At 50.3% G+C, this 15,553-nt stretch overlaps 1 protein-coding gene across 1 annotated transcript; it reads left to right on the top strand.

Moving 5' to 3' along the window:
• The first annotated feature begins 25 nt into the window (after positions 1–25).
• On the top strand, positions 26–13,203 carry EEF2 (eukaryotic translation elongation factor 2). The gene is made up of 15 exons (XM_044419029.1): positions 26–151; positions 2,906–3,120; positions 3,838–4,019; positions 4,277–4,488; positions 4,973–5,151; positions 6,571–6,676; positions 8,018–8,131; positions 8,674–8,812; positions 8,938–9,133; positions 9,396–9,654; positions 10,321–10,428; positions 11,322–11,675; positions 11,794–11,976; positions 12,068–12,200; positions 12,752–13,203. Exons 1-15 carry the CDS (start codon positions 149–151, stop codon positions 12,943–12,945), a joined length of 2,577 nt encoding a protein of 858 aa, XP_044274964.1. The 5' UTR covers positions 26–148; the 3' UTR covers positions 12,946–13,203.
• Positions 13,204–15,553: the final 2,350 nt, after the last annotated feature.

A 15,553-nucleotide genomic window follows, 5' to 3' on the forward strand; every position in this document is an offset into this window, starting at 1 on the left:
GTGCGGCCCATTGACGTCAGCGGCCTCTTCCGCCCGCTCGGCCCCTGCCAACGAGACAGGGTAGCCGGAGCTGCTGCCGCCATTGTTGCCCGGCTTTTACTTTAACCCCGTTCCTTTCCTTGCGGAGAATCCGACGCCATCCGCCACCATGGTAAGTCCGCCGAGGCCGGGGTTGGTCGGGGGGTGAGTAGGGGCCCGAGAGCGTCGCGGAGCGGTGGATATGGCTGGGCTTTAGAGCCCGAACTAGGCCTCGGACGGACGTCAGGCCCGGGGTGGAGGTTGAGGCCTCACTTGGAAGGGAAGGAGGGACGGTTGGCTGGTACCTGCAAGAGCACCTGGCTGGGAGAGGGGGAGGCCAACTTGGCCTGGTATCTTCCTTTGTCCAAGCGACTTGCTTTACCTTGCGCTGGCCAGGTGAGTGGATTCTAGCTCCCGTAAGCCAACATGGCTGCGGAGAATGGAGGCTATCGTGCAAACAGCTGAAATTTGCTTTCTCCAGCCTTCCCCAGCTTGAGGCTTGGAAGGTGTGCTGAATCCCAGCCTCTGTCAACCGTTGCCAGATGGCCTGAGGTCTCTGGGGTGGGAGGCTGATGGGGGTTGTAGTTCAGAGTATCAAGCGATTGAAGGTTTGGGGAAGCATATGTTTAAGGGCCGCCTGTGCCACATATATCCTGTTTGCGCCATCCACAGGAAATGCGTCTGGGTTGGGTGGGGGTGGTCCCGACAGGGAGGCAGGGTAGATGCCGTGTCTAAGTCTTTTCAAAAATCCTTTTTCGGGGTTTGAGGTGTTCGGGCTCTCTCGTAATTCTTGTGGATCTTGCAAGGGTTGCCATCCACTGAAAACGTGCAGTAAGGAGAAAGAAGTAAGGAGCAGACCGACCTGAATTTTTTTCTGCCGTGTCCCAAGTTTATTTACTGTTTTGACTCAATAAAAGTAGGTTTTCTTGGTGAATAGAAATGGGGATATGTCCTTTTGTATTGTCAGCATCTTTCAATAAAATACAGTGTTCTGCAATAAAACAGAGTTGTTCATTATGCCCTTTCTGTATCAGGTAGGCTTTCCTTCTTTCCTTTTTTTGGCTTTGTGAATGAGCTTATGTAACAATGGAAGAGGTAATAGAGGTTGTGTAGGGGGTAGCCCTGTCCCAGCCTCTAGTAGGTTTTGTGGAACCTTGGTTAATCTGCTATGGATTTGGCTTCCCTCTGGACACAGTATACCTCTGCATCTCCATGGGGACGATATTGCTAGGAGATAATCACTCAGAATCGCACACACTTAACACTGAAATCACACTTAAAGGCTGTGAAGGAGGCCCAACATGTCTGCCCTGGAAGAATGGGGTGTGAAGTGATATGGCAGAAGGGCTACTAGTGCGCAGTGGATGCTGGGCAACTTCCACCAGAGGGATGTTCTGTCAGCCAGAGGGATGCAAAGCGATCATATTTTCCCCTTGTGTAAAAAAATCATCTTATGTAACTCTGCAGTCTTTGGGGAGAAGCATTGGGAACCTGAGAAACAGTCTCCATCCTAGCTCCAGCAAAAGCCAGTGACTTTGTAACCAGGCAGTCTGTCTGAAATGAGGGGCTTTTCAATGAATAAAACTTTTTTAGCATTGTGAGATGAGTTCTTTCATTTTGTATTTGTTTCGGTTCTTTTACATTTCTGTCAGTTGGTCTGTGCTGCTTGTAATGTGGGGTTAGGGTAAGAGCTGCTTGGTCTTTCCTTTGAACTGAAAATCATCTGAGTTCCACAAAGCAGGTGGGCTGGGAGAAGATGAGAAAAACATGTTACGCTAATATTCCGCTAACTTAGAAATGCAGCATTTCTGCAGCCTTAGGCAGAGCCCCCAGAATTTCCACAGGAAGTTACACAGGAATGTGCCCTTGACCAATATCTTCCATTTTTTGTAATCTGCTGGGGTTTTCTGTGGTTGCCTCATAGTGTCTTACATGCCCAGTTCGCACATGGAAAAAGATGGCACTTGACTGGGTGTAGAAGCTGCTCTCTTCCATGACAGGCTGATGTCAAATAGCAGTCACTGTCACAGATTTCTTGAGCAAAACAAGGGAATAATCTAACCTCATTTCTTTGCAGAAATGAGGTAGAACCCTTCCTGGTCTGCCACTAAGTGGAGTTGTGTCTCTTCCCTAGTATGTTACTATCTTTTGCATTTGTGTACTGTCCCATAGTCCATGGGACTTTCTGGGTGGTTTACAGATTTTTTTTAAAAAATGCTGTAAAACAGTACAAAATAATAAACCAATTTAAACCAAATCATTAGTCAGTACTTAGCTTTTACTATTACCACCTGAGCCTCCCCACCTCACGTAAGGGCAATTTTTTCTAGGTGCCACATCTGACATTTCAGAGTAAACAGAACCAGTCAAAAGGGCATTGCAGGACAACCAATGCAGAAAACACCCAGCAGACTTCTTAACAAATGGAGCATAGATGGCTAGCAGTGCACAGTCATCTAGCTAGATCACCATATACTTGAGACTTCCAACTCACAGCATCCTTGGCCATCTTGGCAGGTCCTTCTGAGAGCTGCAGTTAAAAACATCTAGAGAGCCACCTTCTGCACTCCTCAATTTGCTGCACCCCATGGCCCCCAGACTCTGTTAACTATTGATCAGGAGTTCTAATACTGAACTGCTAAGCATTTCCCTCCCCACACACGTGATTCATGAACACTTTTTGACAGATTGAGGTTGCTGTTAATCAGGACCTGGAACTGAGGGTTGCAGGTTTCTTATTTGGAGAGCCATCAGCCCAGTTCAGCATAAACCCTGATGTTATTCCTTTCACAAACAACTATCAAGAAAACAGCATTGCAACTTAGTCACTTGAAAGTTTGTACTTGTGAACCAGTCACGTTACATTGCCTTTCCCCTGCACTGATAGGTGAATTTCACCGTAGACCAAATCCGGGCCATCATGGACAAAAAGGCCAATATCCGGAACATGTCTGTAATTGCCCATGTGGATCATGGGAAATCAACCCTGACAGATTCGCTGGTGTGCAAAGCTGGAATTATTGCCTCAGCCCGTGCTGGTGAGACTCGTTTCACTGACACGAGGAAAGATGAGCAGGAGAGGTGCATCACCATCAAATCCACGTGAGTTCCTTCTGTTGGGTCTGGTTTTTTTGGAAAAGAAATGATCAAAGCTGAGGGAGGGCCTCTTCAGGTACAGCGGGGAGACATATGTGTCATGTTCGCATGCTAATCAGCAGCACCTGAAGAGGACTAACCCTCCACAGGATCATGCCCCAGGAGTCTGTCAGCTGCTCACACACAGTACTAGAAAGCTGAAGGCTTTGGGCAGAGGAGGGAGCTTGCTCCAGTGTTGTTTCCCATTTGCTCCTTCATCTGAGCATGAAAAACGGCACTCTTCAGCAAGCCTTGCTCGTCTCTGCCAAAGCTGCTCATTCAACTCTGCCAGGGTGAAACTTGTCTTGGTTGTTAAACTTTATGAAGAACACCCCTTCTATGCATGGCAGTGTGGAACTGCTGCTTCATCACTTTTTTCAAACATTACATTAGGCTCCCCTCCAGAAACAGGCAGCATTGGTTTAGTCCTGGTATTTGAAGGACAGCTGCAGGTTCCCATTAATGCTGAACCCAGTAGTTAACTCCCCAGCAATACTGAGTTCTAGCAGCAGTGTGAGTTGGGGGCATGTGCCTTTGCTGAGAGTTGGGACTATCCCTCAGCTGAAGAACAGGATTCTCTTTAGTAAAAAGGCTATCCTGGGGCCTTTGTTCCCTGAGGAAGCCAGTCTGTATAAGTGGGCTGAGCAGCTGAGTGTGCAAGGTTTATGCTATTGCCTCCTCCAGGGCCATCTCTCTGTTCTATGAACTTTCGGAGAATGACTTGGCGTTCATCAAGCAGAGCAAGGATGGCTGTGGCTTCCTGATCAACTTGATTGACTCTCCAGGCCATGTGGATTTCTCTTCGGAGGTCACAGCTGCCCTGCGTGTCACCGACGGTGCCCTGGTGGTTGTGGACTGTGTTTCTGGTGAGGTGCCCCCTTTGTCTTGGGATCCAATGGTGAGGCAGTATGCTGGCCCCATTCCAAGGGCAATCTGCCTGATGGGCTTGCAGAGCTGCAGGCAGGAGACGGGGAAGCTTTCATGACCCTAGACAGAGCAAGATCCTGCGCATGCCGTCTTTCCCTGAAGTTGGAATATTAATGTCCCCAGCACATGAGTCACTGGCTCTCCACTCGCTGCTCCCCAAATGTACTGAGCCAGGTTTGCCTCTCCGTTTCCGCAGGGGTGTGCGTCCAGACAGAGACCGTTCTCCGCCAGGCCATAGCTGAGAGAATCAAGCCTGTCCTGATGATGAACAAGATGGACCGTGCTTTGCTGGAGCTGCAACTGCAACCGGAGGAGCTGTACCAGACCTTCCAGCGCATTGTGGAGAACGTCAATGTTATAATCTCTACCTACGGGGAAGGCGAGTGCGGCCCCATGGGCAACATCATGGTAAGTGAGGTGGGGGGGGTGGTAGGGACTTACCAGCTGGCTTCTGGTTTCCTCCCACAAAGAGCCTGTGCTTTTTGCATTTTCATTAGGCTTATTAGCTCCAGTAAGGCTCTGAGAGTGGCTTACAGTCAGTCGGGAAAAGAAGGCAGCCTGTGACTGTAGGCCTTATATTTTAAAAGCAAGTTACAGCCTGTGAGCCCAAAGAGCTGGGGGAGGGGAAGTGCTTTAACAGGGATGGTAGAATGGCTCTGCCTTCCCTTCATCTCTTGGTAGAGAGCTACTCCTACTTTTGTTCCTTTTGCCTGCTTCTGTCCTCTTTGTTACCTTCCACTCACAGGCCTGTTGGGGTGAGTCTGTGTCTTGAATTCATGATTTTCCCAACTGGGGAGCTGGGGGAATGCTGGAGCAAAGCCCCAGAATGATCAGATGTTGGGAGCCCAAACATGCCTGAGACCATGACGCATTGCCTCTCTTGGCCTTTCAGATTGATCCAGTTTTGGGCACTGTTGGTTTTGGTTCTGGCTTGCATGGTTGGGCTTTCACCCTGAAGCAGTTTGCTGAGATGTACGTGACCAAGTTTGCAGCAAAAGGTGAAGGGCAGTTGAACCCAGCTGAACGAGCCAAGAAAGTGGAGGATATGATGAAGAAGCTGTGGGGAGACAGGTGAGTGTCCTGGACAGAATCCAGCATCAAAGAGGACACTGAGCATACTTCCCTGCCAGTTCTGGATGAGATGTTGACGGGAGTTGAGAACAAAGTTTGATCATCCAGGAGTTTCCAAATGTGCTGATTGGTAGTGTGGCACATTTTATAGTTGCAAGGTGGGCTGCCCTGGTCTCCCTCAGCCCGAGACCCATCCAGCAGGTCAGGAATCCTGGCAGGACTGAGAAGGCATTAGCTTGGAAAGAGCTGTAATATCACTTGCCCTGTGAATTGAAATATGTGCTAATGATGGTAGTAAGTTTGTTTCGTTGACATCAGAATTATTGCAGACCAGAAAGGTTGACCACAACTGATGGCAAGCCTGAGTTCTCTCCCTGGGAACCCACCTGCAGCTTCTCTGGGGCTTGCCTAGTCTGTGCACCTCCAAACTTTCATCTGTCCGTACTGGGGCAGTGAGATGGGAGGCAAGCCGTGACTTGCGCTGTGGGCTCACGGTCAAATCCAAGTATACCAGCATGTGCCTAAGCACAGAGTGTCCCTCTGAGGCCAACATGGGGAAGTGTGTTCATGCAACTCATGCATGGGAAACTGACCGTCACGGGGCAGTAGCACAAGCCACGCTGTGATTAGTGCCTTCTCGTACACCAGGTCTCTTTTTCCATGGGCAGAATAACCAGGGGCTTTGGGCAGAGGGGTGGAGAATGCCTTTCATTTTGAAGGCCGAAACTTGCATAAGCCTTCAAGTCCTGCACTTCAGTGATAGAGGTGTTGGGCCCAAACCCTTAAACTCCAGCGTATTTCAGCTTCTATCTCTTTCTCCTGGTAAGTGGGGGGAGGGGGCATTTCACACATTTAGAACTTGGTTTTTTGTCATTTTCTGCATTTCTATACCACCTAATAGCCAATGCTTACAAAGATTAAAATCCTAAAATATGTTATAAAAACCATATACACATAGATATTCAACATGAAGAGAAATAAGGATTTAAACAAAATAAAGGCAAGTCTTGATGAGAAATCTCATGTGCTTCCCAAATGCCAGAGAGGAAAAGAGTTTAAGGTTGTGCCAAAAAGATAATGTTGATGTCAGGTGGGCCTTGTTGAGATTATTTGGAAACCAATGGTCTCATGGTTATTACCTTCCTCACATAAATGGGGGAGGGAACTGCATGGAAACTGGAAAAGCACCAGTTAGTGGTTGGGTGCAAAGGGCTTGTGCTCTGGAGAAGGCCAGGGCTAGAGGGTTGTAAGTGCCAACTGGATCCATGAGATCTCAACCAAATGTCTCAGGAAGTAGAATTTGGCTCTTAGTAGTACAGCTTTTGGGAAGCACACCTGGCTGCATAACTGAGGTGGCGGCAGCAGAAGAGACATCGGTTTCCTTGGTGAGCTGAACCTTGGGCTTTCCTCTCTCTGTAGATACTTTGACCCAGCAACGGGCAAATTCAGCAAGTCTGCCACCAGCCCTGATGGGAAGAAGCTGCCAAGGACTTTCTGCCAGCTGATCCTTGACCCCATATTCAAGGTGAGAGGCTTCTTACCTTTGGAATTCCTCAGATAACTCTAGGGGGCATGCACTCTTGTGGCACATACGACCCATACGTGATGATGGAAAAAATTTCTTCACTTTGACCTGACATACTGTGCTTGAAGAAATTTTGAAAGTCTGACACAATGGTGGCCGATTGCATCAAAGTCCTCCCAGGAAAGCCGCCTTGCCTCATGTGGGACCCCCCCCCCCCACCGCCCTCATGTTGTGTTGTGTCAGGTTGCAGCTCCCGTAGTCCAGGCTTTTGGATGGGTAGGCATCACAGAAGTTGTGGTGTCGAGGAAAGGAATAAAATAACTCGATTTGTCCAGATCTTGCGTGCCGCCTTGCTCTCGTGACGACTGGCCCTTGATACAAATAACACGTTTGGAGGTCCAGGGGTCTGCGGTGTTTGTAAACGCTTCTCATATGTGATCCTGACAAGTGGTTAATAAACTGAGGCTCTGTCCAGACAAGACAGGTGTTGTTAGTGGGTGCTTTGTCTGTCTGTCAGTTGGGTGGTGTTGCATTCCCCCCAAAGGTCAAGGTTTGTAGCCTGGGGGTTCTTCTGGACCCAGTGTTGTCACTTGAGGCAGAAGTGGACTCGGTGGCATGGAGCACCTTTTATCACCTTCAGCTAATTTACCAACGATGACCTTACCTGGACACAGGGAGCCAAGCAACAGTCATTTGGGTTAGTGCAATATGCTGTACATGGAATTTCCAGACCATTTTCAAAGGCTGTCCCAACTGATTCAAATCAGACTGGCAAGACTATTAATGGGGACTGACTTACACAGACACATTGCACAGGCTGCTGGTTGAACTACATGTCCAATTTGAAGTGCAAGTACTGGCATGCAAAGCCCTAACAACTTGGGACCAGGTTATCTGAAGGATCACCTCCTAGATGTATCTCCCTGTACTGTGGTCGTCTTTGGGGGTCCTTCCCCAGGAGCCCTTCCAAAGGAAGTGAGGGGAGTGGCTCCCAGAAGGAGGGTGTTCTTGGCTCTGGCACCCCAGTTTTGGAATGAGCTCCCCAAAAAGATTTGCAGTTCTTTTCAATTAACTTTACTTAACTGAGCCTCAGTTTTGGGGCAGTATAAAAATTAGAAGCTGGTTTTTCCCATTGTGGCACTTGAATTGTGCCACTGCTTTTGAGATAGAAACTTTCAGAGGGCGCCTTGTGAAAAAGTGCCACTGGGCCCCTGCAAGGGGGATTGTGCTTGCGTTGGGCTGATTGAAGGAAGCCAGCTGGCCACCCATTTGCTTCCCCGTAAACATCTCCAGAGAAGGTGGCATAACCATCTCCTGTTGTACAATCTTCTTTTTAAAAAGGTCTTTGATGCAATCATGAACTTCAGGAAGGAGGAAACGGCCAAACTGATTGAGAAGTTGGACATAAAGCTGGACAATGAGGACAAGGACAAAGAAGGCAAGCCCTTGTTGAAGGTGAGCCTGGCAGGCTGCCGCTGGTGGGGTGTGTGCTTCCTGGGTGGCTGGGGCTGGTTGGGTGGCCCCAGCAGCAGATCTCTCAGCAATCGGTGGTGCAAAATAAAATGCAGGGCTGTCGCCAGCAGAAGCAAATCCTAAATGATCAAATAGCTGGTAAATAAGAACAAAGCACAGAAATAATTAAATACTGCTCATTCTGCTTGTAGCTAAATAGCGGCCAAGAACAATTTCATTTCCTCCTCCATCAGAGAGAAGGAAAAAAGGCATAGTATTGGGGTGATATTCCTGGGTATGGAGAAATTGATTTGTTCTCTCAGTACAAGTTGTGGAAAAGGAAAATTGCATTCTGTTTCCATGTTCAATTCACAAGGTCATAAGCTCTCATAATAGCACAGTCCTCTGAATATCCCCTCTGGGCATATAGCGAGAGGCAGGAGTGGTCTGGGAAGATCAGGGAAGCTTCAGGCTGTGAGCTGGTTGCCTCATGTGATCCCACTCCCTCCAACTTGACCCCCTTTTGGTTCTCTCAAAAACCCCAGGCTGTGATGAGGCGTTGGCTGCCTGCTGGAGAAGCCCTGCTTCAGATGATCACCATCCACCTGCCCTCCCCTGTCACAGCTCAGAAATACCGCTGTGAGCTGCTGTACGAAGGACCGCCTGATGATGAAGCTGCAATGGGTAGGCAGCAGCCCTCCCTGGGGCAGAGAATCAGGGGAGAAAGAGCTCTTCTCAGACCCCCATGGAAGAAGGGGCTTTAGGGTTCTGGCAGCCCCGCATGAGCTCCTCTGTCCACCTAATTGCAGGAATAAAGAACTGTGACCCAAAAGGTCCCCTGATGATGTACATCTCCAAGATGGTGCCAACCACAGACAAGGGCCGGTTCTATGCCTTCGGACGGGTCTTCTCCGGCATTGTGTCCACTGGCCTGAAATGCAGGATCATGGGACCAAACTACACACCCGGCAAGAAGGAAGATCTCTACCTGAAGCCGATCCAGAGGTCTGTCTTCAGGCACTGCAGGGATTTTGTTTCCCTGCCTTTCCCACAAACCCGTTGGACTCAGGGTCTCGGGGAAAAGCCCCAGTGATGAATCAGTGGGGGGTGGCTCCTTGCCCTGGCTTGAAGCCAATGTTGGCTGGCAGGCCACAGTGCATGAGTGTCAGGAAGAGGTGGGGAGGGTGCCAGCATTTTGGGGAAGCCAGGCCCCTGCCACTGTGGCAGCCCAGCCATGCCTCCCTTGTCTGTGATTCCCTCCTCCCAGGACCATCCTCATGATGGGCCGGTACGTGGAGCCCATTGAGGACGTGCCTTGCGGGAACATTGTGGGACTTGTGGGGGTCGACCAGTTCTTGGTCAAGACAGGCACCATCACCACTTTCGAGCATGCCCACAACATGCGCGTCATGAAGTTCAGCGTCAGCCCCGTGGTGCGCGTGGCTGTCGAGGCCAAGAACCCTGCAGACCTACCCAAGCTGGTTGAAGGTCTCAAGCGCCTGGCCAAGTCGGACCCCATGGTGCAGGTGAGTGGGGTGCTCTCCTGCGGCAGGGGAAGCTTGCCTGATGGAGGTCTGTATGCAGAGGTCTGCCTTTTGTGTCAGGAGAAGCCAGGTGCTGTGGTGGTTAAGAGCCAGGGACTGGACACAGGAGAGTGCGTTCTTGTATGCTATTGGCCGTGAAGCTCACTAGGTGACTGTGGGCCAGTCCCTGACTCTCTGACTAGACCAGCTCACAGGGTTGTTGTGAGAATAAAATAGAGAGGGTTAGTAGGTGACTTGGGTTCTTAACAGGAAAAAGGCAGGTCAGAAAAATGAGTTTCAAGCACCTCCTGGAAACATCCATATTTCAAGATGTTTGCTTTAGCTATTTAGCCACTATTTTTATTAAGCTCTTAATTTTTATTCTTTCCCTTTCTGCAATATTGTATGTTCACTGCTTCAGAATCTAGATGTGGAACATTATATAGAAATTGTGAAGAGAATAATACAACACATAAAATCCAAAACATTGCCTTTTTTGGTTGGCTTTGAGTTTGCCTTATGTAATGGGGCTGTGAGGGGTGGGTAAGCAAGACAACACATTTGAACTGTCAGAACGGAAGGCCCTGCAAGTGGCCGCATTCCAGGCAAGAGGAGGCCTGGGGAACCTGCTGCTGCCCGTCCACATTGCGGCTCCTTCCCTCCTTCCAGTGTATTATTGAAGAGTCAGGGGAGCACATCATAGCAGGCGCTGGAGAACTGCACCTGGAAATCTGCCTGAAGGACCTTGAAGAGGACCACGCCTGCATTCCAATCAAGGTAGGCTGCCCACCCCGTCCCTGCCCTTGGCATAGCGCATGGGGGAGGCCACTGGGGCACTCTTTGGTGGGCAGTGCACTCAGGCTGCTTGGTGGGGCTCCTGCCGGGCTGGGCAGCATTGGCTTTGGACTCTGCACTTCTAGTCCTTTGTTGGAGGAGGCCTGGAAAAAGGGCTGTTCCGTGGAGTCCCTGAAAAGAGTAGAATGTAGCAAGAGGGAAGGCCCTAGTTCAGTTGAGCCAGTTCCTCACTTCAGCCCCTTTATGCAGGCCTGCAGGGATGGAGAGCTGTCTTTCCCATGTCATCAGGCCTGTGGAAAGACTTGTTCAAGGGGCAGCTCAGCCTCTTCCCATATTTTAGTCTGCAAACAGTGGCAGATGAGAATGCTGACAAAAGGCGGCTTCAGCCTGTGGAACTGCTTTGCTTGCCATGATAAAGACCAAATGAGGTGCTGTGCAGTTTTCTGTGGGCTGTGGGGGTCTTGCCCTGCTGAGTGGTGTTGGGGAAGCTGGCTGTCTCGAGGGCCTTTGTTTAGACCTTTCCTCAAGCTGGCAATTCTGCTTTTTGGGTCATATCATTCAAGTCATTTTTCAGGCAGAGGGGCAGCAAAATTCTGTCCCCATGTGGGACAAGTCTGCTTCAGTCTCATGTGGAAAGGCCCAGAAAATCAGGAGAGTGTGATCTCCAGACTAAAATAAGCATGGGCAAACACACCTGGAGGGTGCCCCTTAGGGAGCCCTGTGCTTACTACTTGGAATGCACCTGGTGAAGGAAGCTGGCAGAGGAACTGGTGCCATTTTGGGCGGAGGGTGTGGTGCCAGATGGGAGTTTGGGTTCGTAGTTGGCCATGCAGCAGCAATTCTGAGTGCTAATTCCCGAGTGGTTGCCTTGGCAGAAATCGGACCCGGTGGTGTCCTACCGCGAGACCGTCAGCGAGGAGTCTGGGGTGCTGTGCCTTTCCAAATCACCCAACAAACACAACCGCCTCTACATGAAGGCCCGGCCCTTCCCTGATGGCCTGGCCGAGGACATTGATAAAGGGGAAGTCTCGGCCCGCCAGGAGTTGAAGCAGCGTGCCCGCTACTTGGCTGAGAAGTATGAGTGGGACGTGGCTGAGGCCCGCAAGATCTGGTGCTTTGGTCCGGACGGCACCGGCCCCAACATCCTGACTGACATCACCAAAGGGGTGCAGTACCTCAATGAGATCAAGGACAGCGTGGTGGCAGGCTTCCAGTGGGCCACCAAGGAGGTGAGACTGGCCAGGCCTCCTTGGGCGAGTCGTGGGGGGGGGTGCATTTATGCCAAACTGCCTGCCTGCTGGCATAAGGGAGCGGACGTATTTCAGCGTTGGCTCCTGCCCTCCACAGGGTGCCCTCTGCGAGGAGAACATGCGTGGCGTCCGCTTCGACGTGCATGACGTGACCCTTCATGCTGATGCCATCCATCGGGGGGGCGGCCAGATCATCCCCACTGCCAGGAGGTGCCTCTATGCCTGTGTGCTGACGGCCCAGCCCCGCCTCATGGAGCCCATCTATCTTGTGGAGATTCAGGTGAGTGGAACTGGGAAGGACTGGTGAGCTTCAGGGGGAGCCAGGTTGCTCTTCCTAACCTAGCTCAGTGTATCTGCTGCCTTTCTTCCAGTGCCCGGAGCAGGTGGTGGGTGGTATCTATGGTGTCTTGAACCGGAAACGGGGCCACGTCTTTGAAGAGTCCCAGGTGGCTGGCACTCCCATGTTTGTGGTCAAGGCCTACCTCCCTGTCAACGAGTCTTTCGGTAAGTCTTGGAGATGCCTCTGGCAGTCGGATGACTCCTGACTCTTCAGAGGGTTGTTATTTAAAACCCCCTTCAGCCAACAAAAAGGTGCTTGGCCTGATTCACCGAGTCCTGCTCTTGGACTTCTTCTCTAAAGAGCATTACACCAAAGGAAAAGGGGTGGCAAGGGAAGAGGAAAAGAGCAAACTCAAGTGGCTGGTTTTAGTTGTAAAATTCCCCAAAGCCCTAGCTGGTGCAGCCGCAGGAGATCAAAATAGCTGCCGTTAGTCTAGATGTCCATCTCTGTCAGGCTCATGAGGGTTGACTTTGCCCACATGAAAGTGGGGGGAAGGCTGCTGCTATGTTCATAAAGCTGGGAGAGGGAGATGTGCAGAGTCCACTAAATCCTGCAGTGCCATCGTTTGTCCAGTCCCTCTTGATAAACAGCGCAGGGCATGTGCCCCACGTAAGCTCTGTGGAAAAGGTAGCGTCTGCAATAACAGCACTGGTCTGGCCAGGCCAAGCCTAAAGTCTGTTTCAGCTCTCCTAATGCCACAACTTTTTCTCCACAGGTTTCACAGCCGACTTGAGATCCAATACAGGGGGACAAGCTTTCCCCCAGTGTGTGTTTGACCACTGGCAGATCCTTCCTGGAGACCCCTTTGACAACAGCAGCCGCCCATCTCAAGTTGTTGCCGAGACACGCAAGCGCAAAGGGCTGAAGGAGGGCATTCCAGCACTGGACAACTTCCTGGACAAATTGTAAAAGCCGCCATTGCAAATGCCACACCAGATCTAAAAGAATAAATTTTTGTGGGACTCCAAATCAGATTTAACTAGCATAATATCCTTGGTGCCACACGTGCTTTGGCCGAAGGCGGCAGCCCCCACTTCATATTAACTTAAGTCATGAAACAGTTTTCAATGGACTGCTTCAGTCTTGGGGGTCTCTGTCTGCATACAAACCAGAGGGCCTCTTGCCCTGTGCCATTGTAACTTAATAAACACACCTCCATTGATGCAAGTGCACTGTTGCTCTTCATATTTATTTGCGTCTCAGAGGCAGTGGGAGTTCTTTCCCTTGATTCAGCCCCAGGTGGGGGAGGAACCTTTGGAAAAGAAAAGGTGTTTGTGTGAAGTTGACTCTGTTCTGCAAAATGTTGGATTAGACATGATGGCATGATCTGGGGTTTTGTCCCAGGAAGGGGGTGTTTTCAAAATTGGGTGATAGCTAGAAGGCCTGGACGTTTTCTGCTCATGGGTGTCATTGTGCAAATAATGTATTAGTACCACTGGAATAATAAATTTAATAAGATGATTGATCAGGCTTCCTGTTTGTGTTGAATGTCTTTAGAGCTGTCAGGCCTTGAGAAACACAAAGGGGAGGGCTCCGTAGGCGTGTAACATAGAAACAGAAACTGCGAGTCAGAAGGGGCCTCCCGGCCCATCTAGTCTGACCCTTGGCTCCAGCCAGCCCACCATGTGCATGTCCAGCCTATCTTTGAACACCCGCTCTGATGGGGCCTCCCGTGGAAGCCCATTCCATACCCTCGGGGTCCTAACTGTCAGGAAGTGCTTCCTGGCATCCAAATGGAACCTTGGCTCCCTGAGCTTTGCTGCGTTGGAGCACATCCTGCCTTCCTCTGCAGAGGAGAACAGGTCTCTACCCACCTCCGTGTGACACCCCCTCACATACCTGTATGTCGCCAACAGATCCCCTCAGTCTCCTCCAGGCTGAAGAGACCCAGTTCCCTCAGTCTCGCCTCACGGCATCCCCTGCAAACCAGCCACCAGCCTTGTGGTCCTACGCTGCACTGATTCTTACCTGGCCATATCCTTTTTGTAATGAGGGGCCCAGAACTGAGCACAATACTCCAGTTGCGGGCGCACCAGAGTCATATAGAGTGGTAGTAAAACCTCTCTTGATCTAGAAGCCATACTTCTGACTATGCAACCAAGGGTGGCGTTCGCCCTCTTGACCACCGCATCACACGGCTGACTCATGTTCAGCCTGCAGGCGACCAGCACCCCGAGGTCCTTTTCGCAAGTGCTGCTCTCCAGCCATTTATCACCTAACCTGTACTTATGACACCTATTCCTGTGCTCCAAGTGCAAGACCTTGTACTTACCCACATTGAACGCCATCCTGTTGTCTCCTGCCCACTTCCATACTCTGTCCAGATCCTTTTGGATCTGGAGTTCCTGCTTCTCAGTTGTGGCCGCTGCCCCAGTTTTAGTGTCTGCGAATGTGACCAGCAGACTGTTCACCCCTTCTTCCATGTCGTTAATGAAAAGATTAAACAGGATCGGCCCCAGGACAGAGCCCTGGGGAACCCCTCTTGTCACTGGCCACCATCCCGATGATTCCCTGCTAATGGTTATCCTCTGCTTTTGGTCAGTCAACCATGCCCTAATCCACTGGGCAGTGCGTTGGTGTATCCCAAAACTCAGTTTCTCCACCAGGATATCATGGGGCACTTTGTCAAAGGCCTTGCTGAAATCCAGGTATACCACATCCCCTCCATCCAGCCATCTCGAAACCTTGTCATAGAATTCCACAAGGTTTGTCTGGCAGGACCTGTTTTTGTGGAAGCCGTGTTGTGTGGCTGCCAGCCTCCCTTCCCTATCTAGAAACACTAGATCTCTCTCTCTTATGAGCCTTTCCATTGTTTTTCCTACCATGTGTAGAAAATGTTGGTTTTCAAAAGAGTTTCATGTGCATCTTTGAGCTTTACATTCCCCTCCATGTTAAAGTACCCACACACATTGTAACAGAAGATTTATTTTTGGTAGAGTACACTTCCCCAGTCTCACCCCAGTGCTGTTGGGGTGGGGTGGGGGTGGGGGACACAATTTCCTGGCTTTGTGCAATTCCTTTGCCATTTTGTATGACCAAAATCACAGAACTTGGGAGGATGCAAAAGGCCATCAGGTCTAGCCTTCTGCCCATTGCAGGAATTAAAGTTCAAGCATCCCTTCTAGGTGGCTGTCCAGCTGCATCTTGAAGGGGAGACCCCATAATCTCACAAGGTCTCTGGTTCCATGGTTGTATTGCTCAAAAAGTGGGGAGGTGATGTCCAGCTGTGATGTCCAGCTGCAGTCTGGCTTCCTGGAACTGTATCCCATTATTTCCACATCCTACACACTTGGATGATCAAGAGATTCCAGAGAAGATGCTATGGAGGAGCATTCTGTGGATCCCCCTGATGGTTGTTCAGTCCAGCCCAACTGTCAGACGACTTCAGAAGCCAAGTTACTTTATGCCCAAAACATTCCCACTGTTGACCAGGAAGGTTAACTGATCAACATTTGGTCTGATCAGGATTTGCTCTTGCAGAATCCATGATGACCTGTAATCACCGCATTGTTTTCAA

The sequence above is a fragment of the Varanus komodoensis genome, unplaced genomic scaffold (genome assembly GCF_004798865.1).
Source record: "Varanus komodoensis strain SLA01 unplaced genomic scaffold, ASM479886v1 scaffold99, whole genome shotgun sequence".
In the NCBI taxonomy this organism is placed as follows: Eukaryota; Metazoa; Chordata; class Lepidosauria; order Squamata; family Varanidae; genus Varanus; species Varanus komodoensis.

What these genes read in the sequence shown, in the direction of transcription:
- EEF2 (XM_044419029.1), top strand. An exon ending in TCCTTGACCCCATATTCAAG is followed by an intron (nt 6,677 to 8,017) that starts GTGAGAGGCTTC and finishes CTTTTTAAAAAG; the next exon opens with GTCTTTGATGCAATCATGAA. An exon ending in TGATGATGAAGCTGCAATGG is followed by an intron (nt 8,813 to 8,937) that starts GTAGGCAGCAGC and finishes ACCTAATTGCAG; the next exon opens with GAATAAAGAACTGTGACCCA.